A 24,866-nucleotide genomic window follows, 5' to 3' on the forward strand; every position below is an offset into this window, starting at 1 on the left:
CTCATTGAATTCTCATGAGTATCTTGGTGTACAACAGAGGTTTCTAAAATATGGACTAGAAAATGAGAAGAAAAGTAAGCCAGCAATTAAAGTGCTGTGTGCTGTGCTTAGTCACTCAGTCACGTCCGACTCTGTGACCCCATGGACTGTAGTCCACCAGGTTCCTCTGCCCATGAGGTTTCTCCAGGCAAAAATGCTGAAGTGGGTTACCATGCCCTCCTCCAGGGAATCTTCTCAATCCAGGGATCAATCCCAGGTCTCCCTGCATTGAAGGTGGATTCTTTACCAGCTGAGCCACCAAGGAAGCCTAAGAATACTGGAATGGGTAGCCTATCCCTTCTCCAGGGGATCTTCCCAACCCAGGAATCGAACCACGGTTTCCTGCATTGCAGGCGGATTCTTTACCAGCTGAGCTACTAGGGAAGCCCAAAATCCTGTGTGGTAATGGCTATTTCAGATGCATGGAAGGTGTGTATTAAGTACTTTGCGCACAGAGACGAGAGAGCAGCCGATTCTGCCTTCACTGGGGAGACATGGGGCTGGCAGTGTGTTGTAGGTACTGCACGCACAGAGCAAAATGTCTCTCTAAGAGGGACGGGCTCAACTGGACTTTCCCTGTCTATGTTTTCTCATGAATGTGCCATAAGATTTATGTATTTATTATTAATACCCTGCACTTATTTCAGAACACAATCATAAGTTACACTGCCAATAGACATCCATTTTGATAGGGTTTAATATCTCAGGGGAAAAAAAATGTCCTCTGAGGCCAAAGAAATGATAAGAGCAGGACTAAAAGGCCAGCCTCTCATCACCCAGCCTTGTCCCATCACCCGCTTTGCCTGTCACCCGCTTTGCCCCACAAGGTGGCCAGCCCAGTGCCTTTCCCCAGGCTTCTGTCACACTGGGTGTTGGATGGCTGGTGCCGGAAGTGGCCACGAAAGGCCCACAGATGACAGCCTGGGGCATAAGAACTTCTACCTTCTACACACCAAGGGCTAGATTTGGCACCCTACCCCTCCTCATGCTCAACCTGAGAAGAGTTCAGAGGGGAAACAAAATGCCTGTGAGGAGTGCAGTGTTTGTAAAGGGGACCCTGTGACCAGTGTTCTAAATGACAAGGCTGAGGGGGGCTTCCTCTGTGGCTCAGCTGGTAAAGTACATGTCTGCAATGTGGGAGACCTGGGTTCAATCCCTGGGTTGGGAAGATCCCCTGGAGAAGGGAAAGGCTACCCAATCCAGTATTCTGGTCTGGAGAATTCCATGGATTGTATAGTCCATGGGATCACAAAGGGTCAGACACAACTGAGCGACTTTCACTTTGACTTTCTCTGCAACAAGCGAAGCCATGTGCCTCAACTAGAGAAAGCTCATGTGCTGCAACAAAGACCCAGTGCAGCTGAAAAGATAAAAAACAAACTAAAAAATTTTTTTCAATTAAAAAATAAAATAACAAGGCCTGGTCTGAAAAAAATGGAGTGTTTTTAACTATGAAAATGACTGAGAAATTACTGAATTCATCCTAGATATAACGTAGGGTGACTGGTCCTCAACAGGGAAAATGGGCTCAACAAGGCACAGTTAGTTGCAGGTTCTAGAAAAAAATGAAGCTTCACATGTGTCTACTCTAATACATTGAAGCCTCATGGTAAAGCCAGTTACACTGAATTCCAATCTACCCTGGAGTTAAGAAAGCCCACAAAGTTACTAATGCCTAATGGATATTAAACCTGCACTAAATTTGTACTTTTATTGAGCATGTATTAAAACTAAAGTCTGCTCAGATGTGATCATTATAGCAAGATGTCATTTACTTCATTCAAGATCCTGAGGATTTCACAGTCTTATGTTCCAGATAGTAGAAAAGTACATCCTCAAAGTTTTGTTTGCCAATAATTATTTGGGTCAGAGCCTGTTTGTTTACCAGACTTACTATGTGTCATTGCCATTCTGCATGCTTACAAACACATCCAAATTTCATAATGAAATAGATACTAGACTTATTCCCATTTTGCAGATGAGGAAACCGAGGCACTGAGAAGTTAATAAATAGTAGATCTCATATTTAAACTCAAGCACTCTGGCTTCTAAGGCCCTACTCGTAGCCTCTATCTTATTTAATCCTGATACCAAGTTTTTAACATTATTTGGGGTGAAAAAAATAGAAGCTTAATGTGATGGTTAAGTTAAGGTGCCAACTTGACTGGGACACAAGGAACCCAGATGGTTGGTTAAGCATTATTCTGGGTGTGTCAAAAGGATGTTTCTGGATGAGATTAACATGTGAATTGGCAGACTGAGTAAAGCCAATTAACTTTCCCAATGTGGGGCCTGGTCTAATCTGTTGAAGCCCTGAGTAGAAAAAACACAGATGGAGTAAGGGATAATTTTCTCCTTCTGCCTGTCTTTGAGGACATCAGTCTTCTCCTGTCCTTGGACTTGGACTGGAACATACACCATCAGTTCCCCTGATTCCCAGGCCTTTGGACTCAAACTAGAACAGCAGCATCAGCTCTGCTGGGCCTCCCACTTGCTGAGTGCAGGTCTTGGTATTTCTCAGCCTTCATAATCACTTAAGCCAGTTATAGTAAGTTGGCTCAAGTAATTATGAGCCAATTATAAATAATAAATAAATTGTCTATTATAATAAATAATGTGCTAAAATGTGCTTAGTCTCTCAGTGGTGTCCAACTCTTTGTAACCTCATGGACTGTAGTCTGCCAGGCTCCTTTGTCCATGGGGATTCTCTAGGCAAGAATACTGGAGTGGGTTCCCATGCCCTCCTCCAGGGGATCTTCCCAACCCAGGGATCAAACCTAGGTTTCCTGCATTGGAGATGGATTCTTTACCAGCTGAGCCACCAGGGAAACCCAACAACACTAGAGTGGGTAGCCCATCCCTTCTCCAAGGGAACTTCCTGACCCAGGAATTGAACCAGGGTCTCCTGCATTGCAGATGGATTCTTTACCAGCTGAGCTACCAGGGAAGCTCTATAATAGTAATATTATCTATTATATATATTAATATAATAAATCTCGTTCTCTCTGTGTTTCTATTTCTCTCTGTCTTTGTCTCTCTCTCTCCATTGATTCTGTTTCTCTGGAGAACCCAGACTCATGCATTTAGAGACTGAAAGCAAACGCCCAAAGTCTTGCACTTGGAAAAACCAGAGCTGAGACATGAACTGAGATGCGATCCCAGCTGGCATCTCTAACACTTAGCCAATATGTGTGCTCAAAGCAACACAGAAGTGAGGCCTGACTGCACTTCCATTATTTCTCCCACAGTTAAAATGAAACTTTTTAACACCTAAAACAAACCAGGAAATTGAATCTTAGTTATCTCATTTTAAGAAGCCAAACCAAACATGCCTGATGCTCCCCACTTTTGTACCTGAATTTCTTCAGGTCTGTGACCCATCGAGGTCCCATCCTCTTCAGGTAGTTTATTTCCTCTTCCTCCTCAATGATCTCCCGAATCTTATGCTTCACGTCGGGGTCCTTCACAACCACAAATGTCCAGGGCTCTGTGTGGGCCCCACTTGGGGCTGTTCCTATCACACATTCAATTAACATCAGAAATTAAAACTGCAGGAAAATGTGAGACTGTCAGCTAAGAATTCCTATAACTCATATTTGCTCAAGATAATGTTAGATCACCTAGTACACAAAGTCCCCAACGGTAGCCTCTGGGGTCTTGCTGACATCCTGTTTTGTTCCACCTCACTGTCAGGGTCTTTGAACCAACTAACTGAGATCAAGGCCAGTAGTTCCTGGGCCATGAGAGTTTATCACTGCTTCTCTAATTATGTGGGAGAAGACAGCCCTTGAAAACTGCACCGTGACCAGTAAGGAAACTCAGAGGGGAAGCTCTGTCAGGCAAAATCCCCCAAAATCCATTATTTGTTTTGGTAAATATTTGCTTTGGTATTCTTGAAAAAGTGTCAAGTTGTGAAGGTTATTGGAACTCGAAAAATGTAAATGGTAAAAAGCATTTAAAATTTTTAAATGGTAAAAAGCACTCTCCAGGGCTTCCCTGGTGGCTCAGTGGATAAGAATCCTCCTGGCATTGCAGAGGACATGGGTTTGATCCCTGATCCGGGAAGATCCCACATATGAAGAAGCAACTAAACCCATGTGCCACAACTATTGAGCCCGTGCTCGAGAGCCCAGGAACCGCAACAACTGAGCACATGTGCCGCAAGCATTGAAGCCCCTGTGCCTGGAGCCTGTGCGCCACAAGAGAAGCCACCTCAACAAGAAGGCTGGGCATCGCACTAGAGAAAAGCACACACAGCAACGAAGACCCAGCACAGACACTAAATCAATTAACAGATTTTTAAAAGAGCACTCTCCGAAAGGCAACTGAACTATAAATCGTTTAGTGCCTATATCACAGTTCTGAGGGTGGCAGTGTGGGGTTGTGGTCCTGTGTGGATACATGAGAACTTCTTGGCCCTGGACGCTCAGACACACAACAGTGTGTCTTTCAGCTCTCACAGGCTTTGGGAAAACTCAGACCACACTTGGATCAGTCCTGCTATCCCTGACAAAGCTTCATAGTGCATCGTGGACTCAAGGAGCTTCAGTTCTCCTTAAGATTTCAGCTAAGGAGCGAGCCAGGTTCTGGTGTGGATGTCACCACTGTCTCCTAGAAATCGCTCACTGTTTCTAGAAGCAGACCATGGGGTGGGATATTTCAGAAGTAAGTATTTTTTTTTCTTCCTAGTGAGTAATTGAATGGCATAAACTCTATAGAAGGGGTCTCAAGCTTGCCAGCCTTCATGAGTTCACCATCCACCAGTCCCTGTGGTAGAGAGGGCATACTGAATTGTAAAATGCAAGTCAAATCAAACATAAAGCCCAAATTTCTGAACAGAGAGATTCCAGTTCACTTTGTACATGTTGTCTGTTCACTAAATATTGGTGCCATTGAACACAAGAAATAAATTGCCCCCTAATGTTTTCAACTATGCCAAACTTCTCTGAATGTCATGTGCACACATATTTAAATACAGATATACACACAGAAGATATTTAGTAACCTCTATTAGTTAGATAAAGGACTCACCAATTTAGTTCATTTGTGTTCTTAACTGAAATAAAATGTTTTATTCTTTCTTCCTTTTAATTCGGGCAATGGATTTATAATAGTCATGCAATAATTTCTGAAAATTAACTTAAATGTGATTTTGTATAGGAATAAGAACCCAATCAGAGGAGGCTCTCAAATAGGGGCCTTTCTATCTCCTTCCCCTTGTCTGTAATTCTCATCTCTTCTTCTAAGGAGATATTTATTACTTTACATTAAAAATGGGTCTACCTTGCCTCAATTTACTTTATGAATTCACATGAAGTTTGCTAGTTCATTGGAACAGAGCATCATGGTGTGTAATACAAGAAATTTGGTCCCCAAAAGAGAAATATATAAATGTGAGTGTGTGTCTGTATGAGTGTGTGTCTGTGTGTGTGCGCACTCATGCATGTATGCATGTGTTTTAAGGGGAGGGGAAAGTAAGAGGATGTTTTTTTTCTTCCAAGGTGTAATAATATGTTCAGAAATGTTCATTTTTCATAAAAGTTTATAATGTTGAATAATTTTAGACGTTTTGAACTGTTGTCACATCTGCTCCCAAGAAGTCAGTAATAGTTAAAAGTCTGTAGAAAATGGAAGTCGTTATGTCCCCAGCAGTCAGTCAACATCTGGGTAAGACTGTGACCAAGAAGGACCCTAGGATGGGCTTTTCCCGTATCCTCTGCTTTATCTCCTCTTGAAGTACCTGGATAACAGTATCTGATGCACATTTCCAGAGTTGTTTATTTTTTCCCCCCTGACATCACTTAATTTTTTTAAGTTTATTTTTTAATTGAAGGATAATTGCTTTACAGACTTTTGTTGTTTTCTGTCAAAACATCAGCATGAATCCGCCATAGATATACATATGTCCCCTCCCTCCTGAACCTCCCTCCCATCTCCCTCCCCATCGCACCCCTCTAGGTTGATACAGAGCCCCCGTTTGAGTTCCCTGAGACATAGAGCAAATTCCCGTTGGCTATGTATTTTACATATGGTAATGTAAGTTTCCATGTTACTCTCTGATGTGAAACCCCCCACCAAATGGAAGATGTTAACTATTTGACCCCATGAGCTCATAGCCCCAGGCCTCCTGGAGCCTAATGTCTGATGAAGTTAACTCCTATGACACCACCCTGCAACCTCACCATCAGCCAGTCAGAGACTTGTACCTGAGCAGATCACATACCCTGCGACTGCTCTCCCTCACCTGCTGTTTAAAAATGCTTTGAACTCAGGGGGCTTTTAGGGAATGAACCACCCCTCTCCTTGCATAGCTCTTCAATAAACATTTCTCTGCTCCAAACTCCTACATTTTGGTGTGTTTGGCCTCACTGTGCATTGGGCATAGCAACTTGCACTAACAAGACTTTGCAGGTAAACCTATCACTCCGGGCTTTATCTGCTGTGTTTGAACTTCAGCATTGCTCTACTACTGTCACTTGCAGCGGACATTCCCAAAGACCCACTGCGCATGTACAGACCTGCTGCTTTGATGACATTGTCAATGACCTCCATTGGGACTTGCTCGTTACTTATGAATCTAACAGACCGTCTCTTATTGAGAAGTTCATAAAACTCCTGGGATCTCTTAACCATTTCCTTCTCTGGGTATCGATTGTGGGAGAATGGGATGTGTTCCACCTCTTCCTCTGACTCTTGCCATTCATCAGCCTCTGCAAATAGGAACAAGACAGCAAATTAAATGATGTCTTGGTTTTGAAAGGGAATGCCCCCTCCCCGCCCCCATAAGCCTCATTAGCATAAGAATTCTTTTGAGTTGACTATTTTTAGGAAACAACAGACCCAGGAGAAACTCTGAAAACCAGAGTAGAAATCACCCTTTGGTAAGCGGACGTTTACATTTATAAAGGAATTCTCCATTTGGAAGTATCTTCCTCTCTGCACCAGGAAGAGAGGGATGATTCTAAATCACAATAAAGTCTTGTCAATAGAGAAGGTGTGGCCGTAAATCTCTGTAACAACTTTACCCTTATTTACTCTGCTTTTTCTGATAACCTCCCATAACTGACTCTGCCCAGCCCCCAACACCTTTCTTTTGTCTTTATCTGGAAATTATATTTAAGGTGGTGGCTGGGGCCATTTCCCTGGCGGCTCAGCTGGTAAAGAATCTGCCTGCAATGTAGGAGACTTGTGTTTGATTACTGGCTCGGGAAGATTCCCTGGAGAAGGGAAGGGCAACACTCTCCAGTATTCTTGCCTGGGGAATTCCACGGACAGAGGAGCGAGTTGGACATGACTGAGCGACTTTCACTTTTTTTCTAGAGCCATTTCAAGGGGGTTACTTAGTTTTCCTGGGTCTCTCCCATGTACACAAGAAATATACATATTGTTAAATTTCTGTTTGTTTTTCTCTTGTTAACCTGTATTTATTACGAAGAAGAGATGTCTCAGCCAAAAACCTAGAAGAATAGAGGGAAAATTCTTTTTCCTCCTTTAGAATCACAAGGTGACCACTAGAGAAAGGGAAATCAAGTTCTAAAAAGTATCTAAAGGATATGAGCTCAAAAACATCATAAAAAAATGAAAAGGGTCTGAGAATCCTGAACTCTGATCTTGACTGTCCTTCAAACCCCAGACTGGTTACAAATCAAGAAAAAGAAAATTTTTGCTTCCCCAAAGATGAGAAATATAAATTTCTGTTAATGGTGAACTAGCTTATTGAAGCTATCTCCCACCAGCTGAAAATCACTAAAGTGAAAGTGAAGTCGCTCAGTCATGTCCCACTCTTTGCGACCCCATGGACTATAGCCTACCAGGCTTCTCTGTCCATGGGATTTTCCAGGCAAGAATACTGGCGTGGGTTGCCATTTCCTTCTCCCAGAGATATTCCCCACCCAGGGATTGAAACTCCCTGGGAGATTCAATTGAACCTCCCTGGGAGATTGAGTCTCCCACATTGTAGGCAGACACTTCACCATCTGAGCCACCAGGGAAGTCCAAAGTGTTAGTCCCTCAGCCGTGTCCGACCCTTTTGTGACCTTATCAACTGTAGCCCACCAGGCTATCTGTTCATGGAGTTCTCCAGGCATGAATACTGGAGTGGGTAGCCATTTCCTTCTCTAGGGAATCTTCCTGGCCCAGGGATCAAACCTGGGTCTCCTGCATTGCAGGCAGTTTCTTTATCATCTGAGCCACTAAGAATCATTGAAAATCACTAAGATCTTGGAAAAAAAAAAGTATTACTTTAAAACCTATCATAAAATCATTAAATTGCTAACAGCATAGTAAGACATACCCAGGCCAAAACTTAAGGGAAATTAGGAACCTGAGAAGGTAAATAAGTGCAAAAGCTGCATTTGCCCTGTTAGTATCTGCCAATCCCTATATATTTACATGTTTATTTTTATATTTTCAGGGATCAAGAGAGACAGAAATCAAAGCCCAGACCCATATACAATGGGAAGTCTGACAAGCATGGACCCCAAGACTACATCCTTAGAAAAAGTAAGAAATGTAAATAAGTCAGCCTCCAAGGGGTTACAGCATTTTTGTGAGTCATGCCTCAAACCTGAACTTGGAACAATGTGGTCCTGCCTGAAAATAGCCCCATCACCCAACAGAAGCAAATGCCAACATACAGATAATTTTAAGTGCAATAGTCAGCAACCCATCAAAGACAACCAGACATACACAAAACCAAAACACCTTGAACAAAATATAGCAGAGCAGATTTTTAAAAATAGAATCAGACACCTGAAGTCTCCAAATATGGAATCATCAGACTCAAAAGATAGAAAAACTTTGATGGCTAGGTTTAGAGGGAAAAAAAAGACAAGCATTTATAAATCTGTAGGGTACAGGAAAAAATGAAAAGTTACATGGAAAATAGTCTAAAATAGAGATTAGAACTGAAAAATAAAATAATAGAACTAAGAACTTGGTGGATGAGTTTAACAGCAGGTTAGACATACCTAAAGAAAGAGTTAATGAGCTGAAGATAACTCAGAAGAAAATATCTTGAACAGAGCAAGGAAAGACCAAAAGATGGAAAACATAAAAGAAAGATCAAGGAAAATAAAGCAGAATGAGAATGTCTATTATATGTCTGATGATAGTCACAGCAGGAGATGGGAAAGAGGATGTGGCAGAGGCCCTATGTGAAGGAGACTATTTGTTAAAAGGGCTTCCAGGGTGGCTGAGCAGAAAAAAAGCCATCTGCAATGCAGGAGACACAGGAGACTCAGGTTCAGTCCTTGGGTGTGGAAGATCCTCTGGAGGAGGGCATGGCAACCCACTCATGTTCTGGCCTGGAGAATCCCATGGACAGATGCATGCATCTGATTAAAAAAAAAAATGATGATAAAAATGCCAAATCTACAGATTCGAGAGGCCCAGTCAATCCCAGGTAGTAAAAGAGAAGGAAATGGCAACCCACTCCAGTGTTCTTGCCTGGAGAATCCGAGGGACAGAGGAGCCTGGTGGGCTGCCATCTATGGGATCTCACAGAGCCAGACATGACTGAAGCAACTTAGCAGCAGCAGCAGCAGTAAAAGAGAAAAGAAGCCCACATCTTTTATAATCAAATATAAAATCTCAAAATCAGCCAGAGGGAAAAAAAAGATTCCTTTAGGAAGAGGCCCAGATGGCTTCATAAGGGAGGTAATTCTATCAAACACTCAAAGAACATGCATGCATGCATGCATACTGAGTCCCTTCAGTCGTGTCTGACTCTCCAGGTGCCTCTGTCCATGGGATTCTGCAGACAAGACTACTGGAGTGGGTTGCCATACTGTCCTCCAGGAGATCTTTCCAACCCAGGGATCGAACCCTTGTCTCTTATGTCTCCTGCATTGGCAGGCAGGATTTTTTTTTACCACTGGCACCAGCTGGGAAGCCTGAGTAATACTGGAGTGGGTTACCATGCCCTCCTCCAGGGGATTGAACCCTCATTTCTTAGTTTCCTGCATTGGCAAGCAGGTTCTTGATCACAAAGAGCAATTATTGCTATATTTTCTCAAACTCTTACCAAGAATAGAAATAGAGGAAACATTATCCCCAACTCATTTTATGACACCCACAACCTTGTTACGAAGTCTGACTAGGACATTAAAAGAAAGAAAGGTTACAGATTCAACTTCCTCATAAATATAGATGCAAAGAGTCCTGACCAAAATATTAGTAAACAGAATTCAACAATATGTAAAAAACAGTGCACTTTGATCAAGTTGGGATTATCCCAGGAATGCAAGTTAACAACGTTAGCAAAACCATGTTTGTTACATTTACAAGCTAGTAATCATTGTAATATGGAAAAAGTGTTTGATAAAATTAGGCATTCATCTCTTAGTAAATTGGAAGTATAAAGGAACTTTCTTATCCTGATAAAGTCTAGCTATGGGGAAAAACACCCAGAACCAACTACATAGTTAATGGTGAAACATCTAAACTCTCCATCAGATATTGAAAATGAATTAATATTGCCTATTCTCACCAGAATTTTAATTATGAAAGACTAATTTTTGAAGCTTTTAGGAAAGAATGTAGGAGACTATCTTCATGACTTTGTAGAGAAGAAGAATTTCTTAAAAAAGAGACAAAAATACTAATCATAAGGAAAAAATCTGTTCTGCTTACCTACACTAAATTTATCTTTACACCTGCCTGCTTCTACCGTTTTTCTGGTTTCCTCTGCTTCCGTCCTGTTCAGAGAGCTGTGAAAATCCACAGAAGATGAAGATGCAATGGAGGATTCAATAGGTGGAGCTGAAAATGGTAAAATGAAGAAAACGAACTCACAGATACGGTAGAAGATAAAAAGGAAGATATATCTGGTGAACTAGAAGCCTCACCAAGGGCAGACCCAACCACCTCATTTGAGAAGGCTTTCCAGTCAATAACACTGTGAAGTTCCTGGTAGGCTTTTCAAACAAAAGAGTTCAGAAGACCTTATTGCTGAATTCCCAGATGCTTCATTCCAACATTCTTGAAATTGTTGGTTATAGATCCAAAATATCACAGTTCTACCTCTGAACATGTGTGTTTCTTCATTCCTTTCACCATAACTAGACAGTATTTTCAGTCTGAATTACAAAGATTCACATGTGAACTACGAAGATGCCAACTGAAAGAAATTCTAAGATACAGTCTTCAAAAATTAAAGATTATAAAAAATAGGAATGCTTTGAATGTAGAGTGTGTATATATATATATATACACATATAATTTATATATATATATATATATATATATATAATTAGGCATTCATCTCTTAGTAAATTGGGAGTAGAAAGGAACTTTCTTAACCTGATAAAGTCTAACTATGGGGAACAAACAAAATCAAAACACCCCAGAACCAGCTACATAGTTAATGGTGAAACATTTAAACTCTTTCATCAGATATTGAAACTGAATGAATATTGCCTGTTCTCACCAGAGCTTTAATTATGAAAGACTAATTTTTGAAGCTTTTTAGAAAAGAATGTAGGAGACTATCTTAATGACTTTGTAGACAAGAAGAGTTTCTTAAATAAGACACAAAAATATTCAGTTCAGTTCAGTCGCTCAGTCATGTCTGACTCTTTCCGACCCCATGAATCGCAGCACGCCAGGCCTCCCTGTCCATCACCAACTCCCGGAGTTCACTCAGACTCACATCCATCGAGTCGGTGATGCCATCCAGCCATCTCATCCTCTGTCGTCCCCTTCTCCTCCTGCCCCCAATCCCTCCCAGCATCAGAGTCTTTTCCAGTGACTCAACTCTTCACATGAGGTGGACAAAGTATTGGAGTTTCATCTTTAGCATCAGTCCTTCCGAGGAACACCCAGGACTGATCTCCTTTAGGATGGACTGGTTGGATCTCCTTGCAGTCAAAGGACTCTCAAGAATCTTCTCCAACACCACAGTTCAAAAGCATCAATTCTTCGGCACTCAGCTTTCTTCGCAGTCCAACTCTCACATCCATACATGACTACTGTAAAAACCAAAGATTTGACTAGATGGACTTTTGTTGGCAAAGTAATGTCTCTGCTTTTTAATATGCTGTCTAGGCTGATCATAACTTTCCTTCCAAGGAGTAAGTGTCTTTTAATTTCATGGCTGAAATTACCATCTACAGTGATTTTGGAGCCCAGAAAAATGAAGTCTGACACTGTTACCACTGTTTCCCCATCAATTTCCCATGAAGTGATGGGACTGGATGCCATGATCTTCGTTTTCTGAATGTTGAGCTTTAGGCCAACTTTTTCATTCTCCTCTTTCACTTTCATCAAGAGGCTTTTTAGTTCCTCTTCACTTTCTGCCATAAGGGTGGTGTCATCTGCATATCTGAGGTTATTGATATTTCTCCCGGCAATCTTGATTCCAGTTTGTGCTTCTTCCAGACCAGCATTTCTCATGATGTACTCTGCATAGAAGTTAAATAAACAGGGTGATTATAAATAAGCAAGGTAATATATAGCCTTGAGGGACTCCTTTTCCTATTTGGAACCAGTCTGTTGTTTCATGTCCAGTTCTAACTGTTGCTTCCTGACCTGCATATAGGTTTCTCAAGAGGCAGGTCAGGTGGCCTGGTATTCCCATCTCTTTCAGAATTTTCCACAGTTGATTGTGATCCACACAGTCAGAGGCTTTGGCATCGTCAATAAAGCAGAAATAGATGTTTTTCTGGAACTCTCTTGCTTTTTCCATGATCCAGTGGATGTTGGCAATTTGATCTCTGGTTCCTCTGCCTTTTCTAAAACCAGCTTGAACATCTGGAAGTTCAAGGTTCACATATTGCTGAAGTCTGGCTTGGAGAATTTTGAGCATTACTTTACCAGCGTGTGAGGTAAGTGCAATTGTGCAGTAGTTTGAGCATTCTTTGGTATTGCCTTTATTAAGGATTGGAATGAAAACTGACCTTTTCCAGTCCTGTGGCCATTGCTGAGTTTTCCAAATTTGCTGACATGTTGAGTGCAGTACTTTCACAGCATCATCTTTTAGGATTTGAAATAGCTCAACTGGAATTCCATCACCTCTACTAGCTTTGTTCATAGTGATGCTTCCTAAGGCCCACTTGACTTCACATTCCAGGATGTCTGGCTCTAGGTGAGTGTGAGTGATCACACCATCGTGATTATCTGTAAGGAAAAAATCTGTTCCGCTTACCTACACTAAATTTATTTTTATACCTGCCTGCTTCTACCATGTTCTACCATATAATATATATATATATATATATATATATATATTCTACATATATACATATGCTTAACTTGAATTCGTCTTGGACTTCTGGTTATTGTTGGGCCTCACCAACTACTAGAATCTTGGAGGCAGAAGATGCCAAAAAGAGACCACTACAGAAAGTGGACTTTAGTACATCAAATCAGAATAAACTGATGTGAGTTGGACTTTTCAGGGAAATTTAAATCAGAGAGACAAGGCTTCACCAAGAAGGCTCCCAAAGAAATAGACACTGAAAATATCAGTGGAATCTAATGAGTAGATAGTTCTTTTATACAAAGGCTGAAGTCTTTCCTAAACCTGATCTGATATTTTTCAGCCTGATGGGGGTGGTGCAGAGAAGCCACATAACCAGTAGAAGGCAACTCCTACTTAGATAACAGCAGGTAATCAGAATCCACTATGATCAAATTCCCAAAAATGCTCAGCACTTGCTTTCATTAAGGTAACAGATTTAGATTGTTTTAAACCATAAAATTTATCTGTGTGCGTGTGCATGGCTTACCTGAATTATTACTGTACTACCTAAACTGTATCTTTAGAAAACTGAATATAATGTTATCATATATTTTCCTCATTCACAACACAAAACCCAATGAATAGTTGCCTGATAAGACATATTATATCCCCTGCCTTCAGCTGTGTGACAGAAAACAGTTGTGACTTTCTTTCTTGAGTATATATGAATCCATTTTAATGCCATGGATTAACTGATGTTGGAGTTATGATTATATTGCGGTTGTTGTGACATTTACTAAAGGGTTCTCATTTCCAGTAATGGTTATTTACATAATTTAAACCAACTCTCTAAAGTAAAAAAAAGGTAAAATGCTTAGTAAAATATAATTTAGAACATTTTCTTCTACATATTAATGAGCTAATCTGTAATTTCCCTGGTGGCTCAGTGGTAAAGATTCCGCCTGCAATGCAGGAGACTTGGGTTCGATCCCGGGGTTGGAAAGATCCCCTCGAGAAAAAAATGGCAACCCACTCCAGTATTCTTGCCTGGGAAATCCCATGGACAGAGAAGCCTGGCAGGCTATGGTCCATGGTGTTGCAAAAGGTGGACACCACTGAGCGACTAAACCACCACCACCAATCTGTGAAGATAGGACATCATAGTTAAAAATCTAGGTGAAGGTTAGTACCAGTAGAGGTAGACCAGCAATCAAATGTCTGGAGAATATTTTCCAGTTGCCAAGAAACAGCCATGAGGCTGAGTTCAGACAAAGAGATGGTGACAAAAGTCAAAACCCCAGGGCCATCCAGGGCTTGAAGGTTTATGTTCCAACAGTAAGACTAAAATGTAATTAATCCAGCCCTGGTGTCTTAGAGCCTGGGATAATATCCTGTGAGTGATCCAAGGAACCATAGGACTTGACCTCATATTAAAGTTGTCCCAGTGTTACAAAGTTGCTCAACTTGTAGGTGCAAATGTGACTATTCCCTGGAGTAAGTAACATCTTGTTGTTGGTGGTTAGTTGCTAAGTCTTGTCTGACTCTTTTGGGACCCCATGAACTGTAGCCCATCAGGCTCCTCTGTCCATGGGATTTTGCAGGCCATGAAGTGGGTTGCCATTTCTTTCTCTAAGGGATCTTCCTGACCCAGGATTAGAACCACTGTCTCCTGCTTGGCAGGTGGATTCTTTACCACTGAGGAAAGCCTAACTATATCACCTGGGAAGCCCTAACTATATCTTAGGCCTCAAAAAAAATTATGAGTAATTTTCCAAAAGAATAACCAGTGTACAATAAAAAATAACAGTGTGTTCAAGAAAATAAGAAGTCATGAATAATAACTAGAAACTGCAGGCATCAGAAATAGACCTACAAAGACTTGAGATATTGGAATTATCAGACAGATCATGAAGCAGTTTCAAACTGAGACTAGTGTGTAGGATGTTTACAGGAAGTACCTTTGGGAACAAAACTTGTGGAAAGGAGAGGGAAGAAACACGATTGGACAGAAGGCATCATATTTCAATGTAAGCCTTGTATGATGGCTTAGCCAACAATAGGGCTTCTTTGGAAGAAAAATAGCCCATCAGAGTTGTCCCCAACTAGGCCCAAATGACTGGGCCTTTATACCCCTAAGCCAATCAGTCATTGCATATAAACCACCCTGGGAAAGGCAGAATCTTGGGCAAAGCAAAGGTAAACCCTGGAATATGCAGACAGTTGAAGGCTCTTTGTTTACAACACTCCCAACAGAAGGAGCAACAAGTCTTTCCTTGAAGGGTGATCCAGATGATACATTTCCATGCCCATCACACTCTAACTCAGCAATCCCTTGCATACCTCAGAGACAGTCATGCATGTGTATCCTGGAAATAAGTATTAAAATGTTATTAGAGGCATAGTTGATCATAGTCCTGAACTGGAAATAGCCCAGATCTTCATCAACAGTAAAATAAATAGTGATATACTCATGAAACAGAATACTATACAGCAGCAAAAATGAATGAACTGCAATCACATGCCTAACCTGAATGAATTTTACAAATAAAATGTTAAGCTAAAGAACAAAGTCAAAAGAATATGAGCAATAGAACTCTACTGTTTGCTGCTGCTGCTGCTGTTAAGTCGCTTCAGTTGTGTCCAACTCTGTGTGACCCCATAGATGGCAGCCCACTAGGCTCCTCTGTCCCTGGGATTCTCCAAGCAAGAACACTGGAGTGGATTACCATTTCCTTCTCCAATGCATGAAAGTGTTTAGGAATGCATATTTAGGTGATACATCTATAAAGAAAAGCACAGAAGTAATTCCCATAAAATTAAAAATAGTAATTATGTCTGTGGGATGAAGAGGTGTGACTAGGAATATATGGATTTATGGAGTACTGGAAATTTATACTTCTTGATCTAAGTGATAATTATATGGATTTTTGCTTTCAAATTATTTGTTAAGCCATTCATCTATGTTTTATACACTTTCCCAGCCAGCATATTACATATCACAGACTTCTCTGGTGGCTCAGTATAAAGAATCCACCTGCAATGCAGCAGATGCAGGTTCGATCCCTGTGTCCATGAGGTTGCAAAGAGTTCAACATGACTTAGTGACTAAACCAACCGCTACCTTACATTTCACAATTAAGGGATTTGTGTGTGTGTGTGTGTTTTGTTTTAATAAGAAAGCCATAGAAATGAATTGCACAAAAAACCCCAAGGGTAGATCAACTGAACACAACTGTTAAGACATTTCACGGTCTCTTAAATGAGACAGAAGGATAAGAGATGAACCATCTGGGGAAGGTGGGGCAAAAGTAGGAGATGGAATGAATGGATACAGTTAATTTGCCCTAAACATGCCGTAATCCTTCATGGAGCCAGAACTATAGCTTAGGTTTTTTAACTCCTAAATCAGTGTTCTTCCCTTCCTGCCCCCCAAGTACAGAGGTTTTGCTTTCTGAGGTAGGTTTCAGTTACCCAGGGTCAACTGTGTTCTGAATATATTAAGTGGAAAATTCAAGAAATAAGCAATTTATACCAGTAGTCATGTATGGATGTGAGAGTTGAACTATAAAGAAAGCTGAATGACAAAGAATTTATGCTTTTGAACTGTGGTGTTGGAGAAGACTCTTGAGAGTCCCTTGGACTGCAAGGAGATCCAACCAGTCCATCCTAAAGGAAATCAGTCCTGAATATTCATTGCAAGGACTGATGCTGACCCTGAAACTCCAGTACTTTGGCCACCTGATGCAAAGAATTGACTCATTGGAGAAGACCTTGATGCTGGGAAAGATTGAAGGCGGGAGGAGAAGGGGATGACAGAGAATGAGATGGTTGGATGGCATCACCAACTCGATGGACATGAGTTTGAGTAAGCTCTGGGAGTTGGTGTTGGACAGGGAAGCCTGGCATGCTGCAGTCCACGGGGTCGCAAAGAGTTGGAGACGACTGAGCGACTGAACTGAACTGAAGTTTTAAATTATGCACCATTCTAGCAAGATGATGAAATTTCATGCCTGTTCTGCTCAGTCCCCCTACCTACATGAATCATCCTTTTGTCCACGTATCCACCTAATTAGACACTTAGTAGCCTTTTAGGGCTTGGTGGCTCAAATGGTAAAGAATCTACCTGCAGTGCGGGAGACCTGAGTTTGATCCCTAGGTTGGGAAGATCCCCTGGAGGAAGGTGTGGAAACCCACTCCAGCATTCTTGCCTGGAGGATCCCCATGGACAGAGGAGCCTGATGGACCCCTGAAAGAGGAGCCTGGTGGGCCCCAGTCTGTGGAGTCACAAAGAGATGGACACTACTGAGCGACTAAGCACAGCACAGTTATCAGGTCAACTGATGAGCTTGTCCTCAGGTAACCCTGATTTTACTTAATAATGACCTCAAAGCACATGAGTAATGATGCTGGCAATTCAGATATTCTCTTACTGTGTCTAATTTAAACTTTACCATAGGCATGTATGTATAGGAAAAGCTTAGGATATGTAGGGTTCAGTACTATCTGTGGTTTCAGGTATCCACTTGGGGTCTTGGATGGTTTCCCCTCAGGATTAGGGGAGACTGCAGTCAATGTCCAGGAGGTGAGATGTCACTTAGGGAGCCCTCAGATAAAGATAAGAATGACAGTCGAAACAGGGAAGAGAGCAATAAGATCCAGGGCCTGGCCCTGAGGATCTGGGGCATTCCAGATGGAATTCAGGTAGAAGAGAGTCCTCTGCCCCTGGGAGCACCCACACATTTCACTCCTGGGTATGTCAGGATGGGGAGAAGAAGGCAAGAGGGAGAAAAGGGGATTTGTGGGAGACTGAGAACCCACCTACAGTACTAGTAAGGATCATGGTAGCTCATTGCTAGTAATAAGCAACTTCTTACACTTTACTAGCCAGGGGCAGTGGGAGCCCACATGGTACACATTTAATGAGATGGCCCAGTTACTAAATCAAAAGGCACTAGATGTGATGGGGGAGTGGCCACTAACACCCACCAGCTTTCTAGCATTCCACCCTGAACCAAACTCAGATGTCATCAGGTCAACTTTATCAAATGCATCAGCAAAGACTTTCAACACCATGCTACTCCCCACCCATGTGTCACAAAGTCCAGCAACCTGTTTAGTCAGTCAGTGGTAAATGAGAGAATGCATGAAAGGCCTCCTTAACTTCAGGTCCATCCACCATTTGCAGAAACTAAAGGCAGTAGAGGGGCATGACTCAGCAGTTTCTGTAGCCACTGAAGTCCAGGGTAGGTGCTCCTACTCTGGCAGAATGAAGGGGCTGCCTCTCAAGCCTTATCAGGGCAGCCTTGTCTCTGAGCGGGGCAGACACTCGGCCCCAACCACCGCTGGGTTGGATTGTTCTGAAGGGCTTTCTGAGCAGAGCACAGGGAGGCTGCTGTTCCTGGAGCCTCTCCCAGGACAGAAAGTCTACACTTGACCTGGGGAAAGGAGTCAGCTGAGCCAGATGGAGAGAAGCTCTGAGGGACTGCAGGGCAGTGAACCGATACAAAAGGCACGGCTCTCTCCTTCCTCTTGAACTCCTAACCATCCCCTCCAGGGAATGTGGGCTCACCAAAGGAGAGGGAAGAGCCTCAGTTCTGTGGCTTTTCTGCCACCAGCCCAGACCAGCCAAACCACTCTGGCAGATTCATTTAAGTGGTAGAGCCCACATATTCAAAAATAAATGCACACCACTGTGGTCTGCTTTTAACAGAAGTCCTGTGCTATCACACATGGAGTTTGCTATTGACACCAAAACCAACTCGCCTTGTATTGTGGCTTGAATGCCAAGGAGTCAAATTGCTCCCTAATTAGGTTTAATGGCCAAGTAATTCTAGGTCATGTCTATCCTTTAATGTTTAACTTGGAGGCATTTTTCTGGCTGCATCTCTATGTGAACTGCTTTTGTGTTTTTGCAGTTCCACTTCCAAATCTTGGCAAACAGGCCAAATGTTTTCTGGCTATGAAACCGCTAAGGCCAATTTGTGTCATATCATCCTTGTTCCCTCCCTGCAATTTTGGAGGAGCCTTGAGCAACCATGTTAATAAGGCTCTGGGTGACACAGCTCTTGCAGTTGACAATGGGAACAACTCTGGGGCTCAACATTGGCCCAGAGAACTTTTCCTTCCCACTTCCTCAGCCATCGCTTTCCTTCTGTGTGGGCCTCTCAGCCATTTGTTGCAGTGTAAACTGACTCACTAGCAACAAAGGTGGGTGGGGGTTGGGGAGTCTGGGGGTGTTCAGCTGGAAAGATCTGGAATAAAGCCATGCTATCCCAGGTGAAGTGGACAGAACTTGTTTTCTGAGCCCCCCACCTCTTCTGGGGTCCCCAGTGTCCTGTGCTGACCTTTACTCTCCCCAGCAGTACCCACCCAGATTTGATCCCAAGGATGACATCTCCATCAAATCCTTTCCTGTCCCCAGTCTTCTCTCATCTGAATTCAAATTTACCTCTCCTTTGTCCTAGGACCATAATGTCTTACAGGAGTCCTGGTAAACCAGCCTTTTAAAATTAGTCATGCAGAAGTATGCATGGGTGTCAAAAGATGACGAAATGCAAAGATGAAGCTGAATTCCTTGCTTCTTATAGCAGAGGAAAACCAGGCAGGTCTTGAGTGCTGCTCTTATATAGCGTTTTTGTCAGTGGTGTGCTGGCAAACCAGCCCTCTGAGAGTAGGGAGAAAAAGAGCACTGAATTATAGCCCTGGCCAATTTCCAGTGCTATAATATAGAGTCAGCACTCCCATCATGGCCTGACTTCAAGCTACTAGCAAGTGAACAAATGGCCCATAAAATTTCAGAACCTCTAAGATCTCCTCAGGCTAGTTCTTGCACACCACTTGGTTGGAAAACATGGAGTTCAGGCATTGGTTGGCTTCCAGGCATGTAAGAGGGTTAATATCATCTGTAGGAACAGTGTTACTTGGTTGAGACTGTTGTTGATTAGTTGGCATGCAGAGGAGCTGGAACTGGAATGAATCCATCTCTAATTGGCTAACTTGTTAAGCTTTTACTGAAATGAGCTGTCATTGATCCAATGAACAGGTTTGAAACAGCTGCATATGGGTACATAAAAATCTATCTGTTCCTAAGTCTGAGGAACTCTCAGGTGTTGAGCACATAAGATAAAAATTTTGGCAAAGCCTTTATTAGCAGTGACTGGGACAATGAAAATTCAGTTAGAATACTAGCTTTTGGATGGCTGGCGAAGCCAAGTAAAGAAAATCCCCACTAATGTTAAAATGCACACATCTTAATGTGTTTCCTGTCTTTTTCTCCTATTTCCAGTTCCATGAGCTTTCATGAATCTGGGACTGACTAGAGGATTTTTGTAGTATTTTCAGTTCATTTTGGGGAAACACTCTGAGGTTTTCTGTTTGAGATTAAATATGGGTCATTTCTCTTCCTCAGACCTCTGCCACAGATAAAGAGGGAACAGAAAATCCTCATCAGACACCCTGTGTGACTGGTCCCCAGACAAAGTCTATGTCTGGCATCTAGTCAGCATGTCCTTTCTATGTCCTGCCCCCACCTCTCCTCCCCTCGCCCTCCACCCCGCACAGGCTGATTCCCCGACCTGTGAATGTGGAACAGGAATCTTGTGAGTCAGAGCTGGCAGAGGTTGGATCAGCGCTCATATTTCCCTCAACTCACACTAGAATGGCCTACAATACTTATTTTACTGTTTTGTCTCTGTTAATTTTCAAAATGGCTTGCCCCTGGTCTCTATTGGCTGTTATCAAAGCCATCTCGTGTTTGCTTGGCAATGGTAGCCTTCTCCTCTCCAATTATACCTCCATTGGAGCCACAGTACTGGCAGTGTATCCTCTCTTAGACTGTGTCCACCCACCCAGTGGTTAAGAGCAGGGACTTGGGTGCCAGAGGAGACTGAGTTTAAACATTAGCCCTACCTAACACCTGTGTGCCCGTGTGACCTCAGTAAATATCTCTTATGTAGACAAGGAAAATCCCAACAAGAGACTGTGAACTCTACACTCGGGGAAAATTTGCTCATGGTTGCTGGGGAGGGGGTGCTACATGTTCACTTTATTCCTCCTTGTAAAGAATAGAGAATGAGAAGTGAATCAACAGGCAGAGAAGCAGAACGGGGCCACACAGCTCTCGTATCTGGTCCCAACCATCCCTGATCCCAGGTCCCTGGTTCCCCACCAGCCACATCGATCCCTCTGTATCCCTTCAACCCTTGGGTCTTCAAAGCCAGTGGGCTTTTCTCAATGCACACACTACTTCTGATCTCTCAGGAATTGTTTAACTCTGTGGGCCATCTCCTGCCTGCTCTGTTCTGGGTCATTCTTTGGAAAAGCCTGGAAAAGTCTTCTTTGTAGACCTGGCACTCAAGAACCAGCCCCCGCTGGGTCCTGGCTCCACCACTAGCTGCTTGGACAGATGATTTAGATGATCTGAGCTCAGCTTCCTTATCTGTAATATAGGGATGATAATAGTGCCTGCTCCCTGTATTGTTATGATTCACCCTACGTAAAAATGACCTTGGATATAGAAAATACCTGGAAGGGCTTGTTACTAACCTGCCCTTCTTCCCTACACCTTTTCTTCCAAGTCCATTCCTCCCAGGCAGTTCCTCTCATCTGAATGTGCTCCCCACCAGGTTCTCTCCTCAGTCTTCTCTTTAGCAATACCCCTAGTGAATTCATTTGTTTCCCAAGTTCCAAGCATCACCTTAAGCTGGTGAATCTCCAATCAGGGTCTATGGCCTGGATCTCTCACCTAGAAACCTCCCTATCTTTGCTTCAGTGTGCCACTGTCCATTCAAGCCCAAGACGCCCTGCACTATACTCAAGAGCATCCCTTTTAAACCAGGTCCCCTCCCCTCACCTGCATAAGATAGTGTTGTTCTGATTCTTCCAGTCTCCAAATCGTTGCCCTCTTCTTCCTCTCCCAACATCTAACTTATTGCCAGAGCCCATTGTTCTTCCTTGACTGTCCCTTGGATCCACCTCTTCTCTTGCATTGTGCTATCCCCACTGCCCTGCCCATTGTTACCGGAGCAGATCCTTACCCAGCTTCAGAGTGGATCTCCCCTCATTCAGGGAAGTGCTTCTCAGCTGGCATAGTTGGCATCCAGGGAGGAGAGTAAGAGACAGCCCGGCTAGGAGGCTGCCTGGGCTTGGACCCTGTGTGGTATATTCAGTGTACATGGCATAGCCAGTGATACATGGCTTCCCGCATGGAGTGCCAGCTGTGTACCCCACTCCCAAATCCTAAGGTTAAGACAACTCAGAACACACACACACCATTACACACACATGCACACATACTTCCAGGTGGCCTCTTTTGGAGGGAGGGTGGAGCTTTAATTTTTGGGGGGGGGGCCTCCAAAATCACTGAAGATGGTAACTGCAGCCATGAAATTAAAAGATACTTGCTCCTTGGAAGAAAAGTTATGACCAACCTAGACAGCATATTAAAAAGCAGAGACATTACCTTGCCAACAAAGGTCCATCTAGTCAAACCTTTGGTTTTTACAGTAGTCATGTATTGATGTGAGAGTTGATTTTAAAGAAAGCTGTACACCAAAGAATTGATGCTTTTGAACTGTGGTGTTGGAGAAGACTCTTGAGAGTCCCTTGGACAGCAAGGAGATCCAACCAGTCCATCCTAAAGGAAATCAGTCCTGAATATTCATTGGAAGGATTGATGTTGAAGCTGAAATGCCAATACTTTGGCCACCTGATGCGAAGAACTGACTCATTTGAAAAGACTCAGATGCTGGGAAAGATTGAAGGCAGGAGGAGAAGGGGACAACAGAGGATGAGATGGTTGGATGGCATCACCGACTCAAGGGACATGAGTTTGAGTAAACTCTGGGAGTAGGTGATGGACAGGGAGGCCTGGCATGCTGCAGTCCATGGGGTCACAAAGAGTCAGACACAACTGAGTGACTGAACTGAACTGGTGCCATTATTACCCCAGCTGAGAGTCACTGAGCCTCTTCCAAGTCAAATCCAGCCCACAGAATCTCCTCAGACCCACCCCAAACACAGATCACTCAGAGCTCCCAAAAACCTCTCCCTGCCTGTCTGCCTCCTTCATCACCTTGTCTTTCTTGGGTCAACCATGCCCCCACCCATCCTCAACATCCAACTTCATTTTTGCCCCTTCCCTGGTCAGCATAGTCCTTCCATCTTCTTAGCATCTTTCCTAGCGGTTCTGTATTCAGGCTCCTTCTGTTCCTCTTAACCTCCTCACCCTTACTATTCGTATCCTAGTAATTCACCAGTCCTGGTTCAGCCCTTCTGTAACTGCCTTGCCAAGATCCTGAGCCTTTTCAAAACAACTTATAATCAGTTCTGCCTGTCTCTTTTTCACTCTCTTTCAGTTGTCCATTCATTGCCTTGTCTACTGAATCAGACACTCGGCTTTGAGGACCACAGCCACTCTTGTCTGTAACCCACAGGGCTGCTATAATGAGTAGTAGTGAGCCCCGACACAGCTGCCCTTTTTTTATTTCAAAATTTTGATCAAAACCTGACTACTTAACTCATGGCCACACCAGCCTGTGATGTGCCCCCTGCAGAAAGATTTTAGCAGCCAGTCAGGACAGGAGCTGGGGAAAGCCAGCCCTTCAACAGTTTTTTTTACTGATGATCCAGCTTTTTACTTGGTCACAGCAAATGACAAGCTGACACCCAAGAGAAATGATGTCTCTGTCACACACTAATTTGTTTGCATGATAGAAGTTGATGATGAAACTGACCTGCCTGCACATATTTCTCTCCATGAGCCCCACCAGCCACTTGCCCTCATCGTAAAAATACAGAAGGTGGGAACTGAGCAGCAGAGCCAGTGTCTTTACCTGCTTCCTCCTGGTGGACATCGGTGCTGTCTTTCAAGTCTTCATCCACCCAGGGATGAGCCTCAGCCCCAGGCTCCCCCTTCCTTCTCTCAGTGCTTCCATCAGCATTTTTAAAGATCCACACCATCAAAATGCAGATGACAGCTACCAAGACTGGAGTCAGAAGAAGCATGGTGGTGAGACTGATCCTGAAGGGTGTCCATACTTCCCAGGCTGGGGTTTAAACAAACAGGGACAGGTGTGGGGAATGCTGGGAGATGAGTGAAGAGAGGGAGGGGTTTGCTCGGGGAAGGGACAGTGAACCTGCTGACTCCACGAGGACTTTGCCAAGGAGCAAAGATTGCAGCTGTGTGCATCAGGGTGTGTTGCGGGTCTGGCAATGCATGGGTGAGTGCACTTTCTTAAACTGTGTGCTCAATCAATATATTCTTAGACAATCATTGCCAGGATTTGAGGATTTACTTTAAAGCACTAGATCTTGCCAGCCATGGTGGTATTTCATCTTTCTCCTGTAGATTTTCTGAGAGCAGTGTGTCCTCGACTGGCCTGATGCTAGGAGTCGCTTAGTGTTGGCCCCTTTGAACCAACCTCCATGCCCATTTTGAGCGGTTCCCAAATCTGGGATGTTTTCCTGCAGTTTTAGAGACTGGGCAAAGGATTGGCTATCTCAGGCCTCTCGTGCACATTTTGCCTTATATATATCTATATTATTCGAATTCTTTTCAACCAGCATGTGCTAGTTTTTACTATTTCTACTTTTTTTGTGTGATAAGATATACTAATATAAAATTTACTATCCTAGCTCTTTTTAAGGC

At 43.0% G+C, this 24,866-nt stretch overlaps 1 protein-coding gene and 1 long non-coding RNA gene across 7 annotated transcripts in view; one reads left to right on the forward strand and one right to left on the reverse strand.

Moving 5' to 3' along the window:
• Positions 1 to 24,315, reverse strand: part of IYD (iodotyrosine deiodinase) — a 40,453-nt gene extending 16,138 nt beyond the window's left edge. For 2 of the 6 annotated variants that reach the window (XM_025294374.3, XM_025294373.3), the window contains exons 1-4: positions 24,052 to 24,312; positions 10,672 to 10,800; positions 6,558 to 6,749; positions 3,394 to 3,553 (exon numbers count right to left, since the gene is read on the reverse strand). In XM_025294374.3, coding sequence (XP_025150159.3) covers positions 3,394 to 3,553; positions 6,558 to 6,749; positions 10,672 to 10,800; positions 24,052 to 24,223 — 653 coding nt within the window. In that variant the 5' untranslated portion in view covers positions 24,224 to 24,312. Of the gene's footprint in view, positions 1 to 3,393; positions 3,554 to 6,557; positions 6,750 to 10,671; positions 10,801 to 24,051 lie in introns of all 6 variants that reach the window. The other 4 variants (XM_025294372.3, XM_025294371.3, XM_025294375.3 and 1 more) reach the window with 4 other exon arrangements.
• On the forward strand, positions 8,146 to 11,068 carry LOC123327652. Its single transcript, XR_006542288.2, has 2 exons — positions 8,146 to 8,541; positions 10,745 to 11,068. It is a non-coding gene; the product is annotated as an uncharacterized LOC123327652 (long non-coding RNA).
• Positions 24,316 to 24,866: the final 551 nt, after the last annotated feature.

The sequence above is a fragment of the Bubalus bubalis genome, chromosome 10 (assembly GCF_019923935.1).
Source record: "Bubalus bubalis isolate 160015118507 breed Murrah chromosome 10, NDDB_SH_1, whole genome shotgun sequence".
Lineage (NCBI taxonomy): Eukaryota > Metazoa > Chordata > Mammalia > Artiodactyla > Bovidae > Bubalus > Bubalus bubalis.